At 36.7% G+C, this 22571-nt stretch overlaps 1 protein-coding gene across 3 annotated transcripts; it reads left to right on the top strand.

Moving 5' to 3' along the window:
- The first annotated feature begins 122 nt into the window (after positions 1 to 122).
- COPS5 (COP9 signalosome subunit 5) lies at positions 123 to 22022 on the top strand. Of its 3 annotated transcripts, none has more exons than XM_060287240.2 (8): positions 123 to 389; positions 2889 to 3123; positions 4091 to 4219; positions 4887 to 4952; positions 5485 to 5570; positions 10768 to 10879; positions 14382 to 14530; positions 16224 to 22022. In XM_060287240.2, exons 1-8 carry the CDS (start codon positions 274 to 276, stop codon positions 16306 to 16308), a joined length of 978 nt encoding a protein of 325 aa, XP_060143223.1. In that variant the 5' UTR covers positions 123 to 273; the 3' UTR covers positions 16309 to 22022. The 3 variants fall into 3 exon arrangements, with proteins under 3 accessions (XP_060143223.1, XP_030715477.1, XP_030715479.1); XM_030859617.3 differs by having other exon boundaries at positions 306 to 583; positions 16224 to 21703; XM_030859619.3 differs by lacking the exon at positions 123 to 389 and adding an exon at positions 451 to 591.
- The last annotated feature ends 549 nt before the right edge of the window (positions 22023 to 22571 follow it).

Genomic DNA, 22571 nt, shown 5'->3' with positions numbered 1-22571 from the left:
CCAGCTTAAGGATCCACCCATTTTTAACATGGCGGAAGCCGAGCCTGCGCAGTCCGAACGAATTCCAGTTTCTGGCATAACGTTACATGCCCTTCTTCCGGTGCGGGAGGCTATACCATTCCCTGCCTAATCACCGTTTTTGTCCCAATTCACACGTACAATTTTCCAAGATCATGCGTTCTCATTTCAGCCATAAAAAGATTCCTCTGTCTCTACTATTGCGTAACTGCTGTTTATACCGTCGCGTTCTCGAAGGACCCCCGCCATTCCCGAATGGTCCGTACCAACTTCACCTCCGGTGCTAGGTGTCATGGCGGCCTCGAAAGTCTAGTGCGGGTTTGCACCTGTGCTGGGGCGGGCCCGGAGCCCACAACCGGAAACCCAGCGAGGTAAAGTTGCGTCTAGATTGTGGAGGCAACAGCTTCTCCGATTCCTCGGCGATGGCGGCTTCTGGGAGTGGTATGGCCCAGAAAACGTGGGAATTAGCCAACAACATGCAGGAAGCCCAGAGTATCGATGAAATCTACAAATACGACAAGAAACAGCAGCAAGAAATTCTGGCGGCGAAGCCCTGGACTAAGGAGTGAGGAGGTCCCTGGCGAAACGCAGGGGAGGGCGGGGTGGCGGGAGTCTAAGAGACCCAGGGGGAGTGGGAGTTGGAGGGGATAGAGAGCTTGTCTTTTCATGTGCAGGGAGGAGAAACAGTAAGCGTCTGAGAAATTTTGCTTTACCTTTTTATCCCCGCAAGTAGAGCCTAAGACCCTCCACTGGGGCTTGGTTGATTCCCCTTTCTGTCTCTTTTACCCGTTTGCCTTGAGAGAATGGAAGAGGAAAACGACAAGCGGTGATTTGGGCTTTCACTTCTTAACACCCGTATTGTCACAATATGCTCCACACTCTGCCTTGAACCCTGTGTCGATATATACTTTGTTGGGATCTTCCGCCGATCTCAGGCTGGAGACTGCAGCTATCTTCTTTATCTCAGGCTGGAGACTGCAGCTATCTTCTTTATCTCTTTAAAAGCTAGCCTATAATCTTTTAGATCTCTAATTGTTTTTTGATTGCTGGTAATTATTTCAGAAACACAACGAGGCTCTGGTCAGTCTCCCAAAATGTTACTCCACCAGTTCACATAAGCCAGAAATTATATCAAAAGACCTTAAGATTCTTAGCCCCTTAGCAAAACTCCTGTGTCCCTGGGAGTGATGACAGGTAGAGGATTCTTTACCCACAGCATTTATCCTTTTCTGAGAGCAGATATTGTTAGGGAGAGAGTAAAAGGAGCACAGTCTCTCTAATGGATAGACAGGAAAGTAGTGGTCAACAAAAAAAAACATATTTCATCTGTCTCAGTTTTTTACAAGGCAAACTTTAACTGTCAGTATTCGGATTCAGCAACGTTTACTGAGTAATTACTACGGGCTGAGCATTGAGCTACGAATTTCCATGTCATTAAATCTTCATGACAACCCAGTACTGTATTTTTATTCCTTTTTTGCATATATGAAAACAAGCAAATATAGTAAATAACTTATTTCATGATTACACTGAGGCAGCGAACTCTTAAGTGAGCAACAGTCAGACCTAAGATCAAATCTCACAACTGTCACTAATTAGTTGATTGACCCTACAAAATTTACTTATCTTCATTTTTTTAATCTGTAAAACAGAAATAAGACCTACCTGGTTAATTATGTCATAAAGATTAGATGAGGTCATGTATAAAAAAAGGTCTAGAATGTATGTAATAGAAGCACAATAACTGTGTCTGTCTTTTTTTCCCCAGTAGATAGAGGAGCGAAGATTTTAATTCATATCTTGACTCCCAAGACCAGGTCTCCATATTTTTCAGTCGTGATTGAAATCTGTGGGCAGATATCTTAAAAAGGCTTCTCAAAGACACTGACCACTCTTTACAGACTGGTTAGTTTGCCTGGTTGTCTGCTATTTCTATAACAGGCTGTGCACTTAGGTTGATATAGCCTGTTAAATATTTGGAAACTATCAGCTTGCCTCACTCTGTGATTGTATCTCTAGTTATATTCATCCTAGCTGTCTTGAGCTCCATCAGTGAGACTGAAATGTAATTTTATTCAACAGTAGTTTGGTCACATCCACAGATGACAAACTGAAATAGCCATCATAGTAGAATTAAAGATATTAAGGCTACATTTTGCATTTTGAGGCTAATACCACAGAGAGAAGCCACAACCTTCAACACACTGTTCTTTGAGAGTACTGTAAAAGATTGGTTAATAATGCTAATAACAGCCCGCACTTAAAAAGTTTTAGTATGTGTCAGGCACTAAGATACGCACTTTATATACGTTATTTCATTTACTCCATTTCCTCCTAACAATAGCTCTATGAAAACAGGCACAGATGTTAAGTGGTTGTCTCAAGGTCACAGCTAGGACATGGCAGTGCAAGGATGCAAACCTAGGCAGATGGATGTCAGAGCCCACATTCTTAAGTGTTAGGCCAGAAGGTTAGGCCCAAGAGTAATGAAGCACAGCCATCCAACCAGATTCAGAAACCGAGATTTTTTTTCTCCATTACTTTTGATTCCAAAAATAATGGAGAAAAAGTCTATTGAACTGGTCATGTAATTCCCTCCTATCTACTTGAATAGCATATTTTAAAACTATTTCATACTTTTCCCTTCCCCCCGTGGGAAGTACTTGCCACATTATGACATGTTTATCATTTCCATCCCCCTTCCAGAACTCTGTCCTTTTCTACTTCCTTTTTCTTTCCCACATTCTACACTTTCTCCCCATTCCATCAATATAAATTCCTTCAATACTTATTTGTTAATCTCCGCAAAAACTTGTATTGAAATTGTACTTATATAAGAAAGTTAATTACACCATGCCTTTGTTTTGTAGTCACCATTACTTTAAGTACTGCAAAATCTCAGCATTGGCTCTACTGAAAATGGTGATGCATGCCAGATCAGGAGGCAACTTGGAAGTGATGGGCTTGATGCTGGGAAAGGTGGATGGTGAAACCATGATCATTATGGACAGTTTTGCTTTGCCTGTAGAGGGCACTGAAACCCGAGTAAATGCTCAGGCTGCTGCATATGAGTACATGGCCGCATACATAGAAAATGCCAAACAGGTAAAAATGCTGTTCCTTAAAATTTGGTAACTGCAAGAGTCTCACAGTTACTTTTGAGTTTCTAAATTTAAAACTGTTCTCTCTACATTAAAGTTTATATTTTAAGTTACTACATTAAAGTTTATATTTTAAGTTATTCTCAACTATATATAATGTATATGAGATTAGCATGGATTTTTTAAAATAAATTTTCACTCAGGAGAATAGATCTTAAAAATTCTCATCACAAGAAAAAAAAATTTGTAACTGTGTGTGGTGATGGATGTTAACTAACTACACTTATTGTGGTGATCATTTCACAGTATGTACATATATCGAATCATTATGTTGTACATCTGAACTAATATGTGTCGATTATATCTCAATTTAAAAATTTTTTTACAATTCTCACATTCATTATGTGTGTGTGTGTATTTAAAACCAAAAATTTGGAAACAACCTAAATGTACCTGGATATCAAGATGATTAAATCATCCATACAATGAACTGCTAGCCAGCCTTTAAAAAAAATAAGAACTAGTTATCTATATATTTATTTATATGAAACAAACCCAGAATGTTTTGTTGAGTGAAAAAGTAAAGTGTAGAACACTGTAGGTGGTATGCCATTGTGTGTTCTTATTAATCTACATAAATGCAAAGACTATATATTCTATATGCAAAGAATAGCTCTAGAAGACAGGTATGTAAGCAGCTGCCTACAGTAGTAACATCTGGGCTGAGAAACTGGTTGAGGGGAAGGAGGTGGTAAGGAGACTGAATAACCTTATTGTACGGGTATCTTATTAATTTTGTGCCTTGGGCATGTATTATCTAAAATATATATATTTTTAAATTTAAAAGCAGCATATGCTTTAACTATTCTGAATACTATTATTTTACTGTAAGACTATGTAAACAGACAAATCACAGGTGTCTCTAAGATTAAACAGGAACTTCAAGCTCTTTTGCCCTCTTCATTTGTTAGGTCGGCCGCCTTGAAAATGCAATTGGCTGGTATCATAGCCACCCTGGCTATGGCTGCTGGCTTTCTGGGATTGATGTTAGTACTCAGATGCTCAATCAGCAGTTCCAGGAACCATTTGTAGCCGTGGTAGTAAGTATTTTTACAACCACTTTTAATTAATTTTCATGAAGATTTACTAAAGCAAGTATACAGAGAAATAAAAACAGTGTGGTAAAGAGCAAGGCTCTGGTGTCAGTCTGCCTAAGCTTGAATCTGAATTCCACCTCTTTGTAGCTGGAACTTTGAACAAGTTACTTAACCTCTCTGCATCTCTTCCCCCACTCTGTAAGATGATGGGTATACACAGCATCTATATCTCAGTTCCCTGCACATAGTAGGCATTCAGTCAATGTTGACTGAATTGATTAAATCAGGAATTGCTAGAGCAGCTCTTGCACTGCTCAGTGTTTTAGATGCAATCCAGGTTACTATGAGGAAGGTAGAAATTGTTCATCTATTAAAGAAAAAAAAACTTGAAAAAGATGAGCAAATCTTCAATTAATACTCTTAAATAATATAATAACTAGATCTAATCTCTAAATTAACGATGAGATTTCTATACTTAACCATTCTGTTGAACTTCCATGGTTTTTCAATTTGGTTATTTTTTTCCCTATTATATGATTATTTTTAATTATGTGTGTGTGTGCATATAGTGTTATATGTACATAGGTATTTCTAGGCATATAATGTTTAAACAAATAGAAGTATATAGTGATTTTATAATCAGCAGATATTAAATATATCTTTCTTGTAGATTGACCCAACAAGAACAATATCTGCAGGGAAAGTGAATCTTGGAGCCTTTAGGACATACCCAAAGGTAATTTTAAAAATTATAAGTCCCTATAGTTTTTTAAATTTTAAATATGTGATTTATTTTTAAAAATGTGTTATGGTATCTCATTTTGTCCTAAAATAATTTAACAATATTTACAAAATAGAAGTCAAACTACCACAAATTGCCCTTAGCAAAAGATAATACACTTGTGCTGCATATTGTTAATTTTATTTCAAAAGCAGTCTTCATTTGTTAATAAGTATTTGTATGTCCATGGCATTCTGATGGGTACTAGAGAAACAAGTTAAATCCATCTACTTCCTTCCATGCAATCTGAAATAGATATGAGCAAAAGTATGTATCACCTGAGGACAAGAAAAATGAATCTATAAGCCAAATCCAGCCTTCAGCCACCAAATGGGGTTGAGGGAGGGTATAAGCAACATACTTAATATTTGGGGGAGTATTTGGCTCCCCAAAATTAATGTTTCTATAAATAGAAAGCTGCATAGAAAATATGTTTTTCCTCTGTTTTGTTTTGTTTAAATCTTCTATTTTCTTCATTTTTGTTTAGGGCTACAAGCCTCCTGATGAAGGACCTTCTGAGTACCAGACTATCCCACTTAATAAAATAGAAGACTTTGGTGTACACTGCAAACAGTAAGTAATTTTAAAATGTATCTGATGCCAAAATCATCATAAGAAACCTTAGAGATCATCCAGACCAAGCCCCTAATTTTATAGATAAGAAAAAAAGTTCAGATGAAATGCATTTCATAATCTTTTAAAATAATAGTAAGAATATACAAATTTAGGATGATGTTTGAATTTTATTAATAATTGTTTTAATCTAACATGTTATTTACCTTTCACACATACATAAACACTTTATCAATGTACCAGACACTTGGCCCGTTAATGAATTTAACAGTTGAGAGAAGTTGTATTCAGGGCCAGCCTGATACTGGCATTTCTGCAGCCTTCAATGTATCCAGTTTCCACTTAGCAAAAATTCTCCCCAAACAGTTTCACTCCAAAAGTTAAAGAAGCCATACTAAAAACTACTTAATTGTATACTCCTTTAAAATAGTGAATTTTATGGTATGTGAATTATTGTATACATCTCAATTTTTTAAACTGCTAAACCAATGAAGACAGTCATCTCCACCTTCTAAATGTATCTTACCACCTCTCTTACTATCACCTTGATCCAAGCCACAGCCATCTGGAGCTTAAATCAAAGCACTAGCCTTCTAGGTGGTCTTCCTCCTTCTGACCTTTACCCCACCCCTTAAAGGTCTTTTGTCAGCCAGACAGATTCTATTAAAATGTGAGTTAGACCATGTTCCTCCTTCTCAGAATAACTTCCCGTCTCACTAAGAATAAGATCTATAGTGCTTACCATGGACCACACAACCCTATGTAGTCTGGCTCCCATCATCTCTCTGAGCTCATTTCCTGTCACTGAGCCTTTGCTCTCTCCATTCCAGCCATAGTGGCCTCATTATGGTTTATCAGATGTACTAGGCAGGCTCCTGCCTCAGGGCCTTTGCACTTGCTGATCCCTCTGCCTGGAGCATCCTTCCTTATTTCCATGTGACTCACTATTTCAATCAACCAGTGTCTGTTTAAGGGTCACCTTAACAGAGAATGTTCATTGATCACCCTATTTAAATTAGCACCTTCTTGTCACTCGGTGTTACCTTTCCCTGCTTTATTTTTCTTCTTAGCACTTGTCACCACCTTATATGTTTTTGTTTCGTTGTTACTGACCTCATTAGAATGTGAACTTCATGAGAATAGAATCAATTCACTGCTGTATCCTAACATTTAAAATAGGACATGGCACATAGAAGGGTGGGCACCCCCCCCAAAAAAAAGGAAAAATGTTGCCTAAATGATTACTAGTGTCCCTTTGTCCATACCTCCCATCCCACTTCAAGGAATACCTTAACTACCCATGTGCTACTACTGCTTATTTTTGTGTTTAGAAATTCTTAGAAAATTATAGAATTTCTAAAATTTAGTTTTTAAATAGATCTGGTTTTCAGTCATCCCTGACATACTTCTGGAAAAAAAGGATTCTGTTTTATTTTTCAATGAGAGGTTTGGAATTAAATCACTTAATTTGCTCTACTGAAAAGAACTTAAACCATTCCTGTTTGAGAGAATTGCTCCTAAGCATGGAAACGCCTTTGCCGTGATACTTTAATTTTCAGAGTTAACAATTTTTTTCATTTATATTGAGTTGTGGTATCAAAAGCTTATACCTTTAATACCTGCTCTACTTCTATCACCACCAGCAGCAGCTTTTGAAACAAAAAAAGACTGCGGGAGTCTGTGCTTTCTGTATCCAAACAAATCTGCATTTCCTGTTTTTCTGAAATATAAGCCTATCAAAGAGGAGTTACTGCATTCTAGCTACCTGCACTGCTAAAGCGTAGAATTTTGAACCTGGAATTACTAGGATATTCAAAGATACTCTCTTACTTAGGATCAGTTCCTAAATAAAGAGTAAACTTTTTCATAGGGCAAATAAGTTGCTTAATTTATTTTTATTTCAAATCATTAATGAAATATAGTGCCAAGTTGAAAGAGCAGGGGTTTTGTACAGGCTCATTATATATCCATTTCCTTACTTATTTGACAATGAGCTATTATTTGTAGTTTATATTGATCTTTTTTTTTCTTTTCTACATTAAATTCTAGATCATAATCCAAAGTTTGTTTTAAACATAGAATCTAATATAGATACTAAATATATTTAACTTTGAAGAGGCTTAGTAAAAATAGGACACAAAGTGTTTTTTAAATTAGCTTGTATGTTATCAGTGTTATACAGGCACATAGTTTAAAGAGTCAAATGGTTCTTTGAAATTTATTATAAAATAAACAATCTTGTACCATTTCCTTTTGCATCTCCCAGAGGCAGTCACTTAAACTATTATAGTTATTCTGTTTAAGTATTTACCCCCGTATCTTCAGACAGCATGCTGATAGTGCTACTTCTTGATTTTCAGTTCTAGGCAGTATCTATTATTGACTTCCCATACAGAAGATGAGGCTTTAGCTCCACGAATAATTTTGAATATTCTCCTTGTTTTCAACTCTGCTACTGAGATTTGCAGCTAATCACTACATAGTAGACCAAAAATTTTCATTGCATCAACCTATGGAATTAAAACAGTAATAACATTAAGGTGGTCCATATATTTTAAAACATGAAAGTCTATTCTAGACCTCAAGTTTGAGTTCCCTTATTTTCCATCCTTTATAAATCTAAATATCTGTTACTGTGCTCATCCTCTCATGTCTTTTTCCCTCAAGTATCAGAGGTACAACCCCTCCTTTCTAAAACTGACCTTTCCACTTGAGCCCCTGCCTCCTCTCCCCATACCTAACCCCCTCAACTCCCAGGGCCTCACTTCTTAAACAATGTCTTAAATGTCTACACTCTGGATATAACAATTAAGACCGTGAGGTTTTGATAATAGACATAACTTAACATATCCTTTTGCTGCTACTTTCTAATTCTGTGGCTTTGAACAAGGTCTTTACTCTCTAGAGTTGTTTCTTCGTCTGTAGAATGGGAATAATAAATCCCTCCTTGTATGGTTGTAGGAAAGAATAAATGAGAATGTATGTAAAGCACCAGGACATAGTAAGTGCTCAAGAAATACACTATTCCACTTCCACATTTCACTATAGCTATGTCCCTTTCATATACACATATGCATGGATATCTTAATCTTGAACAAGCCTTTACTTAGAATTATCTTTAAATTCTTACTCTTTTTTTATTTCTTCACTCCTGAATTGAATGAACAAGAATTTTTTGTCGTATCCATGTGTGCTTATCTTTTACACCACCAACCTGAGTGTAAGCCTTTATCTCCTCACATCTGCCACGCTGCTGTGGCATCCCTTGTGGTATCCCTGCCTCCATTTTGTCTCCTTTAACACATCTTACCACAGCCAGCTTTCTAAACCACCTCTTTGGCTATATCATTGATCTGCTCAAACACTTCTATGAGTCCCAAGTACCTAGAAGATCATTTCTTAGCCTTTTATGTAATGTCCTCTGCCAGCTAGACCCCAACATAGCTTTCTAGGTTTCCCTTCACATAATTCTTCTGCTCCTGCTAAACTGTCCAGGCAAACTGATTAATTTATTATTCCCTTCACGACTTTCCTTTTTGTGAGTCAGTGCTCTCTGCCTAATACTACCTCCTCGTTCTCAGCATATCCATACTATAGACTCATGTAAGGGTTACTCTAAATTCTGCCTTTTCCCTGGGGCTTCTCAGGCAGTTCTGTCTATACTAAGAGTACTCATTATCTCTAACATTCAATTGGCAGGTGATTAATTTTAAATATGCACCATAGCACCACTTGTTATTCAACATATATCATTATATATTTAACATTTTGTGGATTCACCCCACATTTCCCATAAAAATGGTAAGCTCCTTAAGGTAAGCAAGTCCCTTGTGTTTCTTTGTATCCACTGATGTACAGAACATAATGAGATATTTATTATTTTTATTTATTTTTTATAAATTTATTTTATTTATTTAATTTTGGCTGCCTTGGGTCTTTGTTGCTGCGCGCGAGCTTTCTCTAGTTGCAGCGAGCAGGGGCTACTCTTCATTGCGGTGCGCGGGCGTCTCATTGCAGTGGCTTCTCTTGTTGCAGAGCACGGGCTCTAGGCATGCGGGCTTCAGTAGTTGTGGCTCTCAGGCTCTAGAGCACAGGCTCAGTAGTTGTGACACACGGGCTTAGTTGCTCCATGGCATGTGGGATCTTCCCGGACCAGGGATCGAACCCATGTCCCCTGCACCGGCAGGCTGGTTCTCAACCACTGCGCCACCAGGGAAGCCCCTGTGATATTTAAGTATTTATTACTTTAAAAAAATATATATGTTTCAGGGCTTCCCTGGTGGCGCAGTGGTTGAGAGTCCGCCTGCCGATGCAGGGGACACGGGTTCGTGCCCCAGTCCGAGAAGATCCCACATGCCGTGGAGTGGCTGGGCCCGTGAGCCATGGCCGCTGAGCCTGTGTGTCCGGAGCCTGTGCTCTGCAACGGGAGAGGCCACAGCAGTGAGAGGCCCGCATATTGCCAAAAAAAATTTATTTTTATATATATATATATATATATATATATATATATATATATATATATATTTCAGACATTTAACCAAATTTTCCTTGCTATCTGTGATTATAAATTAGGTACCTTTGGAAGCAGCAGTAATTCTTTTATGTGGCTTAAGGACCTACCTTAAAGTTTGCTTTTCCAAAAAGCAGTAGGTCCTTATTAGGGGATTAAAAAGGGAGGAATGGGGAGTCCACATGACATTTTCAGGAGCTTTTCCTTTGTTTTTGTTTTTTAATTTTTATTGGAGTATAGTTGATTTACAATGTTGTGTTAGTTTCAGGTGTACAGCAAAGTGAATCAGTTATATATTTTTGATATTTTTTAAAAGCCTAACAAAAGTTATAGTTGACCCTAGAGAGGTAGTTCATTAAGTTTGTGTGCTATTGGCCGGAATTTATGAACTCAATGACATGGATAAACATATGTCATTCAGAAGTGTTGATTAGTTCTTGATAATTTCTTGGGAATTTCTGGGCTCTACAGAGGGGAGAAATATAACAACAATGTTTATTTAGTTATCAGATTTGAAACCATACCCCTAAAGAGTAAGGAAACCGTGTTTACCTGTTATTCTATTAGACTAAAAATTAAAATATGACTATTTGGATATGAAATGTAATTCACTTAAATTTGGCCATAACCTTTATATGATGTGGTTGAATTTTTTTCACTCACTATATTTGTGCTTTTGTTTCATAGATATTATGCCTTAGAAGTCTCATATTTCAAATCCTCTTTGGATCGCAAATTGCTTGAGCTTTTGTGGAATAAATACTGGGTGAATACGCTGAGTTCCTCTAGCTTGCTTACTGTAAGTACTATACTTGCAAGGAATGTGTTTGAATTTTTTATCAATCTATGTAAGTTGTTTAATATCTGAAACTCTTTTTCATGGAAAGGCTATATCTGACTTGGCCAATATATTAATTAGGCCTGGGGGCAGATTCTATATGACCAGAGGTGGATTGTGATACTAGGCCAAGCCAAGATCTGTGTTGTGTACCACTGAGACTAAGCCTAATATATATACAAATATAGTGGCCAGATGAGGGTGAGGTCTCCCCCTGCCTTGAACAGACTCACAGAGAGAAAAATACAAATACTGTTTTTTGTTGTGTATGTCAGGTAGGTCTCTGGTTACAAGTGACAGGAGACCCAACCAAGCTGGCTTAAACAAAAAAGAGAATCATGTAAACTGCAAAGTGCAGGAGTAGGGCTTACTTCACGCACAACCTAAATTTGCATTCAGACAATATTATGAGGTCTTGGTCTTCCTCTCTCAGCTTTGATTTCAAGTCAGTTGGCTTCAGTTTCAGACTTCATGTGAAACCAAGATGGCAGCATTAGCGTAGATCTCCCAGCCTCTCAGTTTCACACTGAAAAGACCAAGATACACACATAGCCCCACATATTCCCAGGCAAAGCCTCATTGTGTCTGGAGTTTTGTAGGTCACATGCCCATCCTTAAACCTGCTCTGGGTGAAGGGCATGAACACCATGAGTTCATGGGCCAGGGCAAGTGCTTTACTGCTGGGCTGGGGTAGAAGAAACTCTCAGGAGCACGTGGACTAAGAATGTCCTCAGAAGGAAATCAGAATATCACTACCTTAAAGCAGCAGATGCTAAGCAGAAAAAAAAAAAAATAGTAGTGAATATATCATTAAAATCTAACATTTAGAAGAATATTTATTTAACAAACTTCTATCTAGAGCTTAGTAAGGAACAGTTTTGTTTTGGATTTTTTACTTTTTTTTTTTTTTTAAGTAAGCTACTTCATATAGCACAGTATAACATAGTGGTTAGAACCACAAAATTTGGAATAAAATAAACTCAGTTCAGAAACAACTCTGCCACTTTACTAGCTGTGTGTGACCTTCACAACATTATGTAATGTGACTAAGCTTTTCTAGTCTAATGATAATAGTACCCACATTGTTAAGTACACTGAGATTATATGAAATATTTTATATATAAAGTAATTAGCAAAGTACTAGGCATATAGTAAAGCCTCAATAAATTATTGTTTGTTTGATTCATTGTATTCATGGGAAAAGACCTCACTTGAGCATATTTACTATGGTTTTAAATATAATTCTGACAAGCTTCCTGTTATTTCTTTCTTTTTTTTTTTTTTTTTTGCGGTACGCAGGCCTCTCACTGTTGTGGCCTCCCGTTGCGGAGCACAGGCTCCGGACGCGCAGGCTCAGCGGCCATGGCTCATGGGCCCAGCCGCTCCGCGGCATGTAGGATCCTCCCGGACCGGGGCAGGCGGACTCTCAACCACTGCGCCACCAGGGAAGACCCCGTTATTTCTTATCCTCAACAGTCAGAAATAGCAAATTAGAAGGAAAGAGAGTGATCATAATAGCAAACATTTATTAAATGCTTCCTATGTACCAGGCATGGCTAAATGCCCCATGTGTGGTGTTTCCTTAGAGGCAAGTACACTAATAGCAGCCAGAAGTGACACATGATGGCAAGGGGAGGAAACAGTAAGACTGGAGCTTTCTGAACCTTTGTATAAAAGCATACAGCTCTGGGCTTCCCTGGTGGCACAGTGGTTAAGAATCCGCCTGCCAATGCAGGGGACACGGGTTGGAGCCCTGGTCCAGGAAGATCCCACATGCCACGGAGCAACTAAGCCCGTGCGCCACCACTACTGAGCCTGCATGCCACAGCTACTGAAGCCCGCACACCTAGAACCCGTGCTCCGCAACAACAGAAGCCACTGCAATGAGAAGCCCACGCACTGCAACGAAGAGTAGCCCCCGCTCGCTGCAACAAAAAAAGCCCGTGGGCAGCAACAAAGACCCAATGCAGCCAAAAATAAATAAATAAAATAAATAAATTTATTTTTAAAAAAAAAGCATACAATCCTGTTTACTCAGCCTGTGGCTGTCCCTGTATTCCAGAACTGCATATATTGAGGACATTAATAATCAAGAAAAGGTTAAATTATATTTCCTCCTTTTTTGTAGTTTTATACCTAGTACATTGCATTACTAAGCATTCTAAGAAAAAATATATAAATATATGTTCATCTCTTTCCCCAGCTAAAGCATGTAATCTAAAAGCTACAAGAAAAAATTTATTTTCTGATTTATATTATTTCTCTGTGTGTTTGAAATGTAATTGATTTATTTTTTCATTTTAATAGGATAACTCTTTCTGCCATCCTACATTTTTATTGGCTTGAGCTAAATCTTCCAAATGTGACATGGTCTACAGATATTAGTGTTTTCTCCAAATCTGTGGGGGAGAATGTATTGGTGGCCTAAACCATTTAGATCCAGAATATAATTGCATCTTTTTAAAAATATCATAAGTTTGTAAAATCATTGGAAAGCTGGTAGCATTTTAAAGGGCTCTTTGTAGTAACTATGATGACAGCAAATAATGTTTTTAAATGTCTTGTGATTGAACTGTATTTCCTACACACTATTTTACAGACTGAGCAAATAGAATAAAATAAAGATATTCCAGTAAAATGTTTTTTAAAAATATTACAGTTAAGTATACATATGTAATTATTAATTTTTTTGTTTTTAAAATGTATGAAATAGTAACAGCATATATGATATTTCAGCTTACTAAATGTGGGTATCCCTGTGAGTGTACAGCAATACTCTAAAATATAACTATGGCTATAGCTAGGTGGAGGGATTGGAGGTATTTCCTTTTTTTTTTAATACTGCTCTACATTTTCCACATTTTCTGTATAACTATTAATTTTATAATCAGAAAAGCTAAAACAAATGTAATTTTTAAAATACTGTCATAAATACTAATTCTGGAAGTTCAACATGAAAAAGTAACAAAATTAGCTAACAATTATTAAGGCTTCACCAGGTGTCATTGACAGTCCTACGAGCTTTATATACATCACTTCACATAGCTTTAAGATAGAAATTATCACCTTCCTCCCCCATTTTCACAAGAAGACTTGAAGGCACAGAAAAGTAAAGGAGTTCTCCCAAGGCCCCCCAGCTAATCTGCAGCAGGCCAGAACCTGGATTCAGATCTGTGTACTTCAAAGCCTCTCATAATAACAAATATTAGATTTAAGCAGTCAAAAAGAACAATTCCAAATTTAATCTTGAAATTATAAAAGGTGAAAAACTCTACACTTGAACTGCTTGAGCTTTGGAATCAGTTTTTGCGAGTATAATTTGACTTCTTCCTTCACTGACTATCCACTTAGATTTCATAGTGGAATTATTTGTAAATGAAACGTTCTATATGGAAGAAAATTTACATACTTTTTTAATGATAGACTAGTATCATATATTGACACAATATCATTTTCCCCACAGAATGCAGACTATACCACCGGTCAGGTCTTTGATTTGTCTGAAAAATTAGAACAGTCAGAAGCCCAGCTGGGACGAGGGAGTTTCATGTTGGGTCTAGAAACACATGACCGAAAGTCAGAAGACAAACTTGCCAAAGCTACACGAGACAGGTAAGTTAAGCAAATCTATTCCTACCTCTAACTTTTTTTCTTTCAAGATTTTCAAATAACAGGATTCAAATTCCTTACGGTTAAACTTAAAACTTACAATTGTACCTGAATATTAATTTATTTGGACCTTTAAGAGTTCTCAAATGCAGGTTTTGACTTTGAAAATTTAGGAGACAGTAGGTACATTAAAGGCTGTTAAGGGTCTAGGTAATGTTATGAAAAACTTGCAGTCACCTTTTCCAGGTTCAGCTAGAAAGTGTAAGAAAGAAAACCAATCCATTGCTGGATCTTTAAACAAAAACAAAAACAAAACCTTGCAAAAGGATGTCCTCAGCTATTCTAACCTAATCATCATCTGAAGGATTAAATTAGGATTTAAGTTTATCAAATTTCAAATTTTTATAAAGTTTTAAACCCCTAAATATCAGAGAAGTGGTTGTATCTCTCTTATTTTTCTGAAATAATCCTTTATACAGTAATTGAGTATCCCAAATTTCACTACAAGAATTTGTTAGGAACAAAGTTGGGCTGTGTTCTCTGATAACTCATGAAATAATTATGTGGTCCTTCAGATGCATACAGGATTGGGAAGACTACTAAATAACATTTACTTTCACAAAAATTTGAATTTTAATGTGATAATTAGGGGTAGAGAGGAAAGGAAGACTATGTTGACATCTATGTAAACCAGTACCTTGGTATCCATTTTAAGAAAAACTGGACTAGTTGATAGGAAAGAAAAGAGAGAAGGGAGGGTGCAAAGTGTATTAGGAGTAGAAGCCATCTTGGGTTAGAATGATCTCATTCCCTTCTTCTCCATGGGTTTTTAAAAGGTATAGAGGTAGTAGCCTGGATAAAAATTACATTTTTCTTTGGCACTAGGTCTTACTTTTGATACTTGCTCTGAGTATGTCATTTTGCTCATCTGTCTTTACATGTGTCTGATTTTTTAGTGTCTAATTTTATCTGCATTTACATCTCGATTTCTTATGAAGCAAAAATTTCACTGTGGGAATGTAGTTATGTAAGAAGAAAAGTAGGAAGGAGGAAAGTAGTAGTACAAAAGTAGAACATTTTCCTTCTGGGAATAACTTTACAAGAATTGCATCTCTTCTGAATTTTGGTGGGTTTTTATTGTGTTTTTTTGTTTTTGTCTTTTTGTCAATTTTAAAATGTAAGTCCTTCACCCACTAATCTAACTTTGGCTTTGAATTGTTTGAAGGATGTTTGTGATTATTTCAGGAAAAAAAGCATAAGATTCATTAAAATCATTTTTAAAAATTATTCTAAGTAATGAATAACAAGGAATAGCAGATTTTAATGTAACATTGGAATCAATCTATAATTATAAATTATAAATAACTTCGGTAACCTTCTAAAACAGAACTTTTCCCAAACCTTCTGACAAATAACAAAATTAACTGTTATGAATTATATCAAATTTTACATTGTCATTCTCTTGGGAAGGTGTTAGTAAGTAGTGAAATGATCAAAAGACATGCAGAAGGCTAAAAATCACTATAGTATACTATAAAGAGTAAACTATAAATTGGTATAGTATATTTTGTGGAGTATGAATAGGACCAAAAATCATTATTTGGGTGCAAGGATGGAAATGGGGGAGGGGGGATTTGCATGTTTGAAATAGTTCTCAGTTCTTGTGACATTATGTGATGTGTTTTTTTCTTTCCAGCTGTAAAACTACCATAGAAGCTATCCATGGATTGATGTCTCAGGTTATTAAGGATAAACTGTTTAATCAAATTAACATCTCTTAAAAAATCACTAAGTAGTACTTTTGCCTGAAAGCCAGTATGAGAAAAATACTCAAGTAACACTTTGAAACCAGTTACCAAAAATCTGATTAGAGGAATAAGGTGCTCTGAAGTATCCTAAATATTAACATTCTATAATAAAATTCTTTAAAATAAAATGGTTCTTTCATTGTTTTGTGGGAGGGTTACATTATTTTTCTAGTATCCTTTAATGTTCTTAAATATGAGAGAAAGAAATATTGTTAGAACCTTTCTGTTTTTTAAAGTCTTGCCTATATAAATTAGTCAAAAGATTGCAGCATTTCACTGCATATTATCAGAGCCACTTTTCAATTTGCCTAAACCTTCTTTTGATAGTCTGTTAGTAAAAATACAATTTAATGTAACATTTTTATGTTCCTGTGAAACACTGTCACACCATAAATTATTTTCCTGAAAATCAAATAACTTAAATTTGAGACAGAGCCTAGCACAGGTATCTAGTCATTCAAATATTCACCAAGTGCCTTTACTGTACCAGGCCTGGTTTTACTCTCGAGATATTCTGAACAAGACAGACCTGGCCACTGTCCTCACAGAACTTCCAGTGGTGGTTAAGTTAACAAGAACCTAAGTATACTGCTGTGAAGGGAGAAATAAAGTGTGCTGGGGAACTCTCAGGAGGAACACTTACCCCAGAGAGGAGTTACCCAGGTAGGCTTCCTGAAGCAAGTGACCTGACGTTAAGCTGAAATTTGAAAGATAGGAGGACTAGCCAGAAAAAGCGTTAAGAGAAGCTATTACTTTCTAAACAAAGAGTACAGCGATATGTGGAAGGCCTGAGGCAGAGAGCAAGAACTTAGAACCTTCAAGAACTGAGATTCATTTAGATCTGAGAGTGTTGAGTAGTACATGGGGAGAGACAAGAGATGACTTTATTCATTAAGATGAGCATAGATTCTGCAGGGGCCTTTTGGACTTTATCCTAACAGCAATAGGAAGTTAAAAGAGTTTTAAACAACAGAAATGTACTAGACGGATATTTCTAAGAGCACTCTGTTAAGAAAGCTGTGGTCGAGGGCTGGATGAGATCAGATGAGATGCTTTGTGGAAATAAAGACTGAGAAGAGGGCCCAAGATATGGCAAACATCAAATTTAAAATGGTCAGAGGAAGGGGAGACCACAAGAGGTGACTTCACATGTGGCCCAGAGGTCAAGGAAAACAAAGTCTAAAAGTTTCTGATTAGATTTAGCAAGGAGGGGTCTTTGGTAAGATGAGGATGCCAGTTAACATTAGTATCCAAATACTTTCTCAGACAGTTGATGATATAGTAGCGTTTTTGGTCTCATTTTATATCCCTTTAAATAAAAGCAGGCATCCCAATTTCAGATGGCTCAACCTCACCTCCATTTTTAGGCCTTTTTAAAAAAAAAATCATGACTGCCTCCAGTGAGCAGCTAAAAGCTGTGTTTACTGCCACAGCCTTCAGTGATACCAGCTCATACCGAGCCATTCAATTAGGAACAATAACAAGCTCACTGAGGTTTCTCTGACAGACATGATTGAAGGATTGAAGTTTTGACATGAAAGAGTGAGTCATTGAAGTTACCATGAAAACATACTAGCAGTTTTCATTCCAAGACTTGACTGTTATCCACATTTAATTTGACATTGGTGATCTAATCAATTAAGATATCTTGGTGTGATGGAAAATGCCTATGCTAACAACAGGGAATTGCCAGAAAAAGAAAACTTGTCAGTCCTAACTTCACTGGACTCAGTATTTCGGTTATGATGCCTTGGTTGCAAGTAATGACAAAAAAAAACAGTTGCTTAAACAAAGAGAATTTGTTGGTTCACCTAACTTCAGAGTCCAAACACTTATTTGGCTTAGGCATAGTTGGATTAAGCTTCCAGTAATGGTTCTCACAGCTCTGCCCTCCACATGTTGACCTAAACCTCAAGCTGGATTCCTCCACATTGGCTGTACACCACACCATCCAGTCACAGGGAAAAAGCTGCTCATGGTTTTCAAAGTAAGGTTCTGACTTCACTCTAATTGGTCTAACTTGGGTCATGAGCCCACTCCTAGGATTATATATGTATAGTGACTGGTTTAGACCAATTAAGGGTAACTCCTGGAGCTGGGAGTGGGGTCAGTAACACCCAAAATTCATGACTACTACACACTAAGGCTAAATGGATACTACAGAGCAACCAACAACGTCCCCTCTGCTTAACAGTCCAGCCCACGCAAAAATAGCCCCACAAAAGAGTATTTGCATTCTATTGTAAATGCAGTTACTTTATTAAAAGCAAGAACCTTTATAAATATTTTTAAAGTATATCTTTAAGTTTTAATGTATTGTCATGATCACTTTTGATATAAGTGCTCTAATTCATAATACTGAGATTTTAGGAAATCAAGGGTCAATTTGCAGCCATCATTCAGAAACTAACTCATGAATTGGCATTGCTTTTTCCTGCAAAGTGTTATCTTACAGCCTTGAGCTATTCAGGAGCTGAAAAGGCCATTTTCTAAGTGAAGTCTGGTTTTTGTTCAGCTTCAAATTTTTTCAGAGATAATTTCTCAAGCTCTATGGTGATAATATACAGGAAATGTCAATCATCGTCAAAAACTTAATCCCAATGTCCAAGTAATAAAACGAGCCAGAAGCACAGGCTGGAGCAGAGATAGAGAAGTCAGTGGATATGGGTTGGGGATTGGGACCAGATAAGGGTACAGCGAGATCCCAGAATCAAGGATGTTCCAACTTTTCCAGATTGTTTTAATATCTCAAGGTCCCAGTTCCAAACAAATCAACAACATTAACTTTGCTATATATTGTTGAGAATTTATGCATTTAGTATCATTTTTAGGTTATACTGTCCAGTTATATAAGTATGTCATTCACACATTTTATTTATTGATTAACAATAAGACACCACACAAGTTGTTATTTTGAAATCAGTAGTACTGCCAAGAACAAAGAGCCAACAGGGGCAGAGAAACCATTTGTGCTCCATTGTTTCTGAATTTGGAAAATTGGCTCTGAGACCAAACATCACGTGCTCCATTTGAGGGATCAAGTCTGAAGATTGTTGTCACAAATTAGTATGACTACCTGGTATTCAGGATTTTGAAAAATCACTGCATTGCATAATAGAATAATAAACTGCCCTATAATGCAGCCACTTGAAAATAAACACAGAAGAGCAGGAACATAAGTAACTTTACAACGAATCAGAGGAACTGTTTGGGAGTTGGAATGCTACATACTGCAGAGGTTCAGAGTTTCCAAAAACTGTTCTATGAGTGATGAGGTACAGATGCATAAGTCATGCATGCAGAGAAGAGTTCTTTTATATTGCTAAGTCTGCATTGTATCCACATGTAGCTGACTGAAATGAACTGAACACAGACTATTGAGTTTCCAAGGTTTCTTTCTAAATTTCTGGATTGTTTTAACTATAAACTCCAAAGATACATACATGGGTGAGCAATGTGTTTTTTTGTTTTTTGAAGATATAAAAATATACTACACGGAATGATGGCTCTGGTTTTGCTCATCCATATGATATAAAATAAAAGTTGATTATGTTCAAATTACAATGGGGTAATTATTTCATTCACTGTTTAATAATTGATGTGTCTATGTCACTGCATTTGAAAATTAAAAATCTACTTTTGTGTTCTCTCATTCTGGTCAATTTTCAATACAGCAAATATCTTTCGCAGCAAATAAATTTACCTTCTTAGGACCAAGTGCTAGTTTAAGGACTTCAAGTAATTTGTTCTGAGGTAATCAGTCTGTAAGTTTCTAAAAATTTCTAAACCTTTTATCCAAATATTACTGGAAGAAATACCATTTATCTTTATAAGTAAAAAGTTGTGATCTACTTATTTTAGAAAATTAGTTACACGAAACTCAGGTCAACTGTAACCAGACTGGCATATTTAAACTTTTGATCTCAGAAATCAGAATATTACAAAAATAAAATAAGGAACTCTGTCATTTCAGGTCAAATTTGGGAGGAAACAGCTAAAATCATAGCTTGATAACTAACACCAATGATTAATTGCTTTTTCAAATGTGGATTATCTTGGTGCCAAAAATTATGGAACAATTGCCTAACAAATTGGAGAGTCCCTGATGTCAGTACTCATATTTTCTTTGGATTATACTAGGCAATTATGCTAAACTTTCTAATGACTGAGTAAAATGGTATTGTGCCTTGGGGCACATTTTGATGAACTACAGTTGTACTTTTCATAACCTAAGAGGCATATGCATAAAGAAATACATTGTCAAGAACAGAGCTTTGTGACTTTTATGTTAGGTTATAGAGGGTTATAAATATCTATCATATAACTATGAATTTGCTTACCATTACAAAGCATAACAAACTACTTACCTTCCTGAAAATTTAGTTTCTACAAGCTCATCTGCAAATAAATGTTTTATTTAAATGATTCATTTTTGTTCCTAGAATTTTCGACTTTATACTCCATGCTCGATTTATTATTTGAATAAACTTCAATTTACTCTTTGCATGATTGACAACACTAAATAAGTCCTTTAAAACATGTATGTATTTAGCTTTAATCTTTTACTTCAACTCATATGTAATCCTTCTATCATTTCTTGCATGTGTTTCTAATATAATTGAGGCTATTAAGATTCTGCGCTTAAATAAAGTAACAAAAATTAGACTAAATAAAAAACTAATTTATGATCTTACGTATGAGGGCATACCGTGTTGAATAATTACAGTCATCTGAAAAGTTCTATACCTTCAGAGAAGTTAACTTGATATGCCACTGATGTGAGAATTATACACAAATACCACTTTCTAGGGGAGATTATTTTTAAACTTTCTAACTGGTCTTAATATTCAAGGTAAAACACTACATTACTTAAAACTAAGGAACTGTGGCCTGTTGTAATGGTAATTTATTTAGGCAGACATCAACACCATGGACTTCTAGTTATCCCAAGATCTAAAAATAGTTTATTAACAAGTGCTTTACCCTACTGTGGAAAACAGTATGGAGATTTCTCAGAAAGCTAAAAACAGAACTACCAGGACTTCCCCGGTGGTCCAGTGGTAGAGTCTGCCTTCCAATACAGGGGACACGGGTGCAATCCCTGGTCGGGGAACTAGGATCCCACATGCCACGGGGCAACTAAGCCCGCACACCACAACTTCTGAGCTTGCACGCCTCAACGAGAGAGCCCACATGCTGCAAACTACAGGGTCCACATGCCCCGGAGCACTCACGCCACAACTACAGAGAGAAAACCCACATGCCTCAACAAAGATCTTGCGTGCCACAACTAAGACCCAACACAGCCAAAAAAAATAAAGAAAATAAATAATAAAAATAAATATATTTTTAAAAAGATATAACTGAAATGTATTTTTTTAAAAAAAACAGGGCTTCCCTGGTGGTACACTGGTTAAGAATGTGCCTGCCAATGCAGGGGACGCAGGCTTGAGCCCTGGTCCGGGAAGATCCCACATGCCGTGGAGCAGATAAGCCTGTGCGCCACAACTACTGAGCCTGCTAGAGCCCACGAGCCACAACTACTGAGCCCATGCTCCGCAACAAAAGAAGCCACCACAATGAGAAGCCCGCACACTGCAACGAAGAGTAGCCCCCGCTCGCCACAACTAGAGAAAGCCCACGCACAGCAACGAAGACCCAACACAGCCAAAAATAAATAAATAAATATTTAAAAAATAAAAAATAAACAGAACTACTATATAACCCAGCAATTCCACTCCTGTGTACATATCTGAAAAAAACAAAAACACTAATTGCACCCCAATGTTCATAGTGGCATTATTTACAATTGCCAATATGTAATTGGCAATACAATATGGAAGTGACCTATCTATCAATCAACAGGTGAATGGATAAAGAAGATGTGGTGTTTGTATGTGTACATTTAGATATATACATACATACACACACAATGGAATACAACTCAGCCATTAAAACCAATGAAACTTTGTCATTTGCAACAACATGGATGGACTTGGAGGGTGTTATGCTAAGAGAAATAAGTCAGATAGAGAAATACTGTGTGATATCACTTGTATGTGAAATCTAAAAAATACAACAGACTAGCGAATAAAACAAAAAGCAGACTCACAGATATAGAGAACAAACTAGTGGTTACCAGTGGGGAGAGGGAAGGGGGAAGGGGTAATGAAGGATAGGGGATTAAGAGGTACAAACTATTATGTATAAAATAAGCTACATGATATACAACACAG

Source organism: Globicephala melas, chromosome 17 (assembly GCF_963455315.2).
Source record: "Globicephala melas chromosome 17, mGloMel1.2, whole genome shotgun sequence".
Classification (NCBI taxonomy): domain Eukaryota; kingdom Metazoa; phylum Chordata; class Mammalia; order Artiodactyla; family Delphinidae; genus Globicephala; species Globicephala melas.
Note: the sequence above shows the minus strand (reverse complement) of the source record. Positions and strands in the feature narration are given on the sequence as shown.

Coding starts and splice junctions, on each gene's coding strand:
- COPS5 (XM_030859617.3), top strand. CDS start 441: ATGGCGGCTTCTGGGAGTGGTATGGCCCAGAAAACGTGGGAATTAGCC. Junction 4,220..4,886: donor AACCATTTGTAGCCGTGGTA/GTAAGTATTTTT, acceptor TCTTTCTTGTAG/ATTGACCCAACAAGAACAAT. Junction 10,880..14,381: donor GTTCCTCTAGCTTGCTTACT/GTAAGTACTATA, acceptor TTTTCCCCACAG/AATGCAGACTATACCACCGG.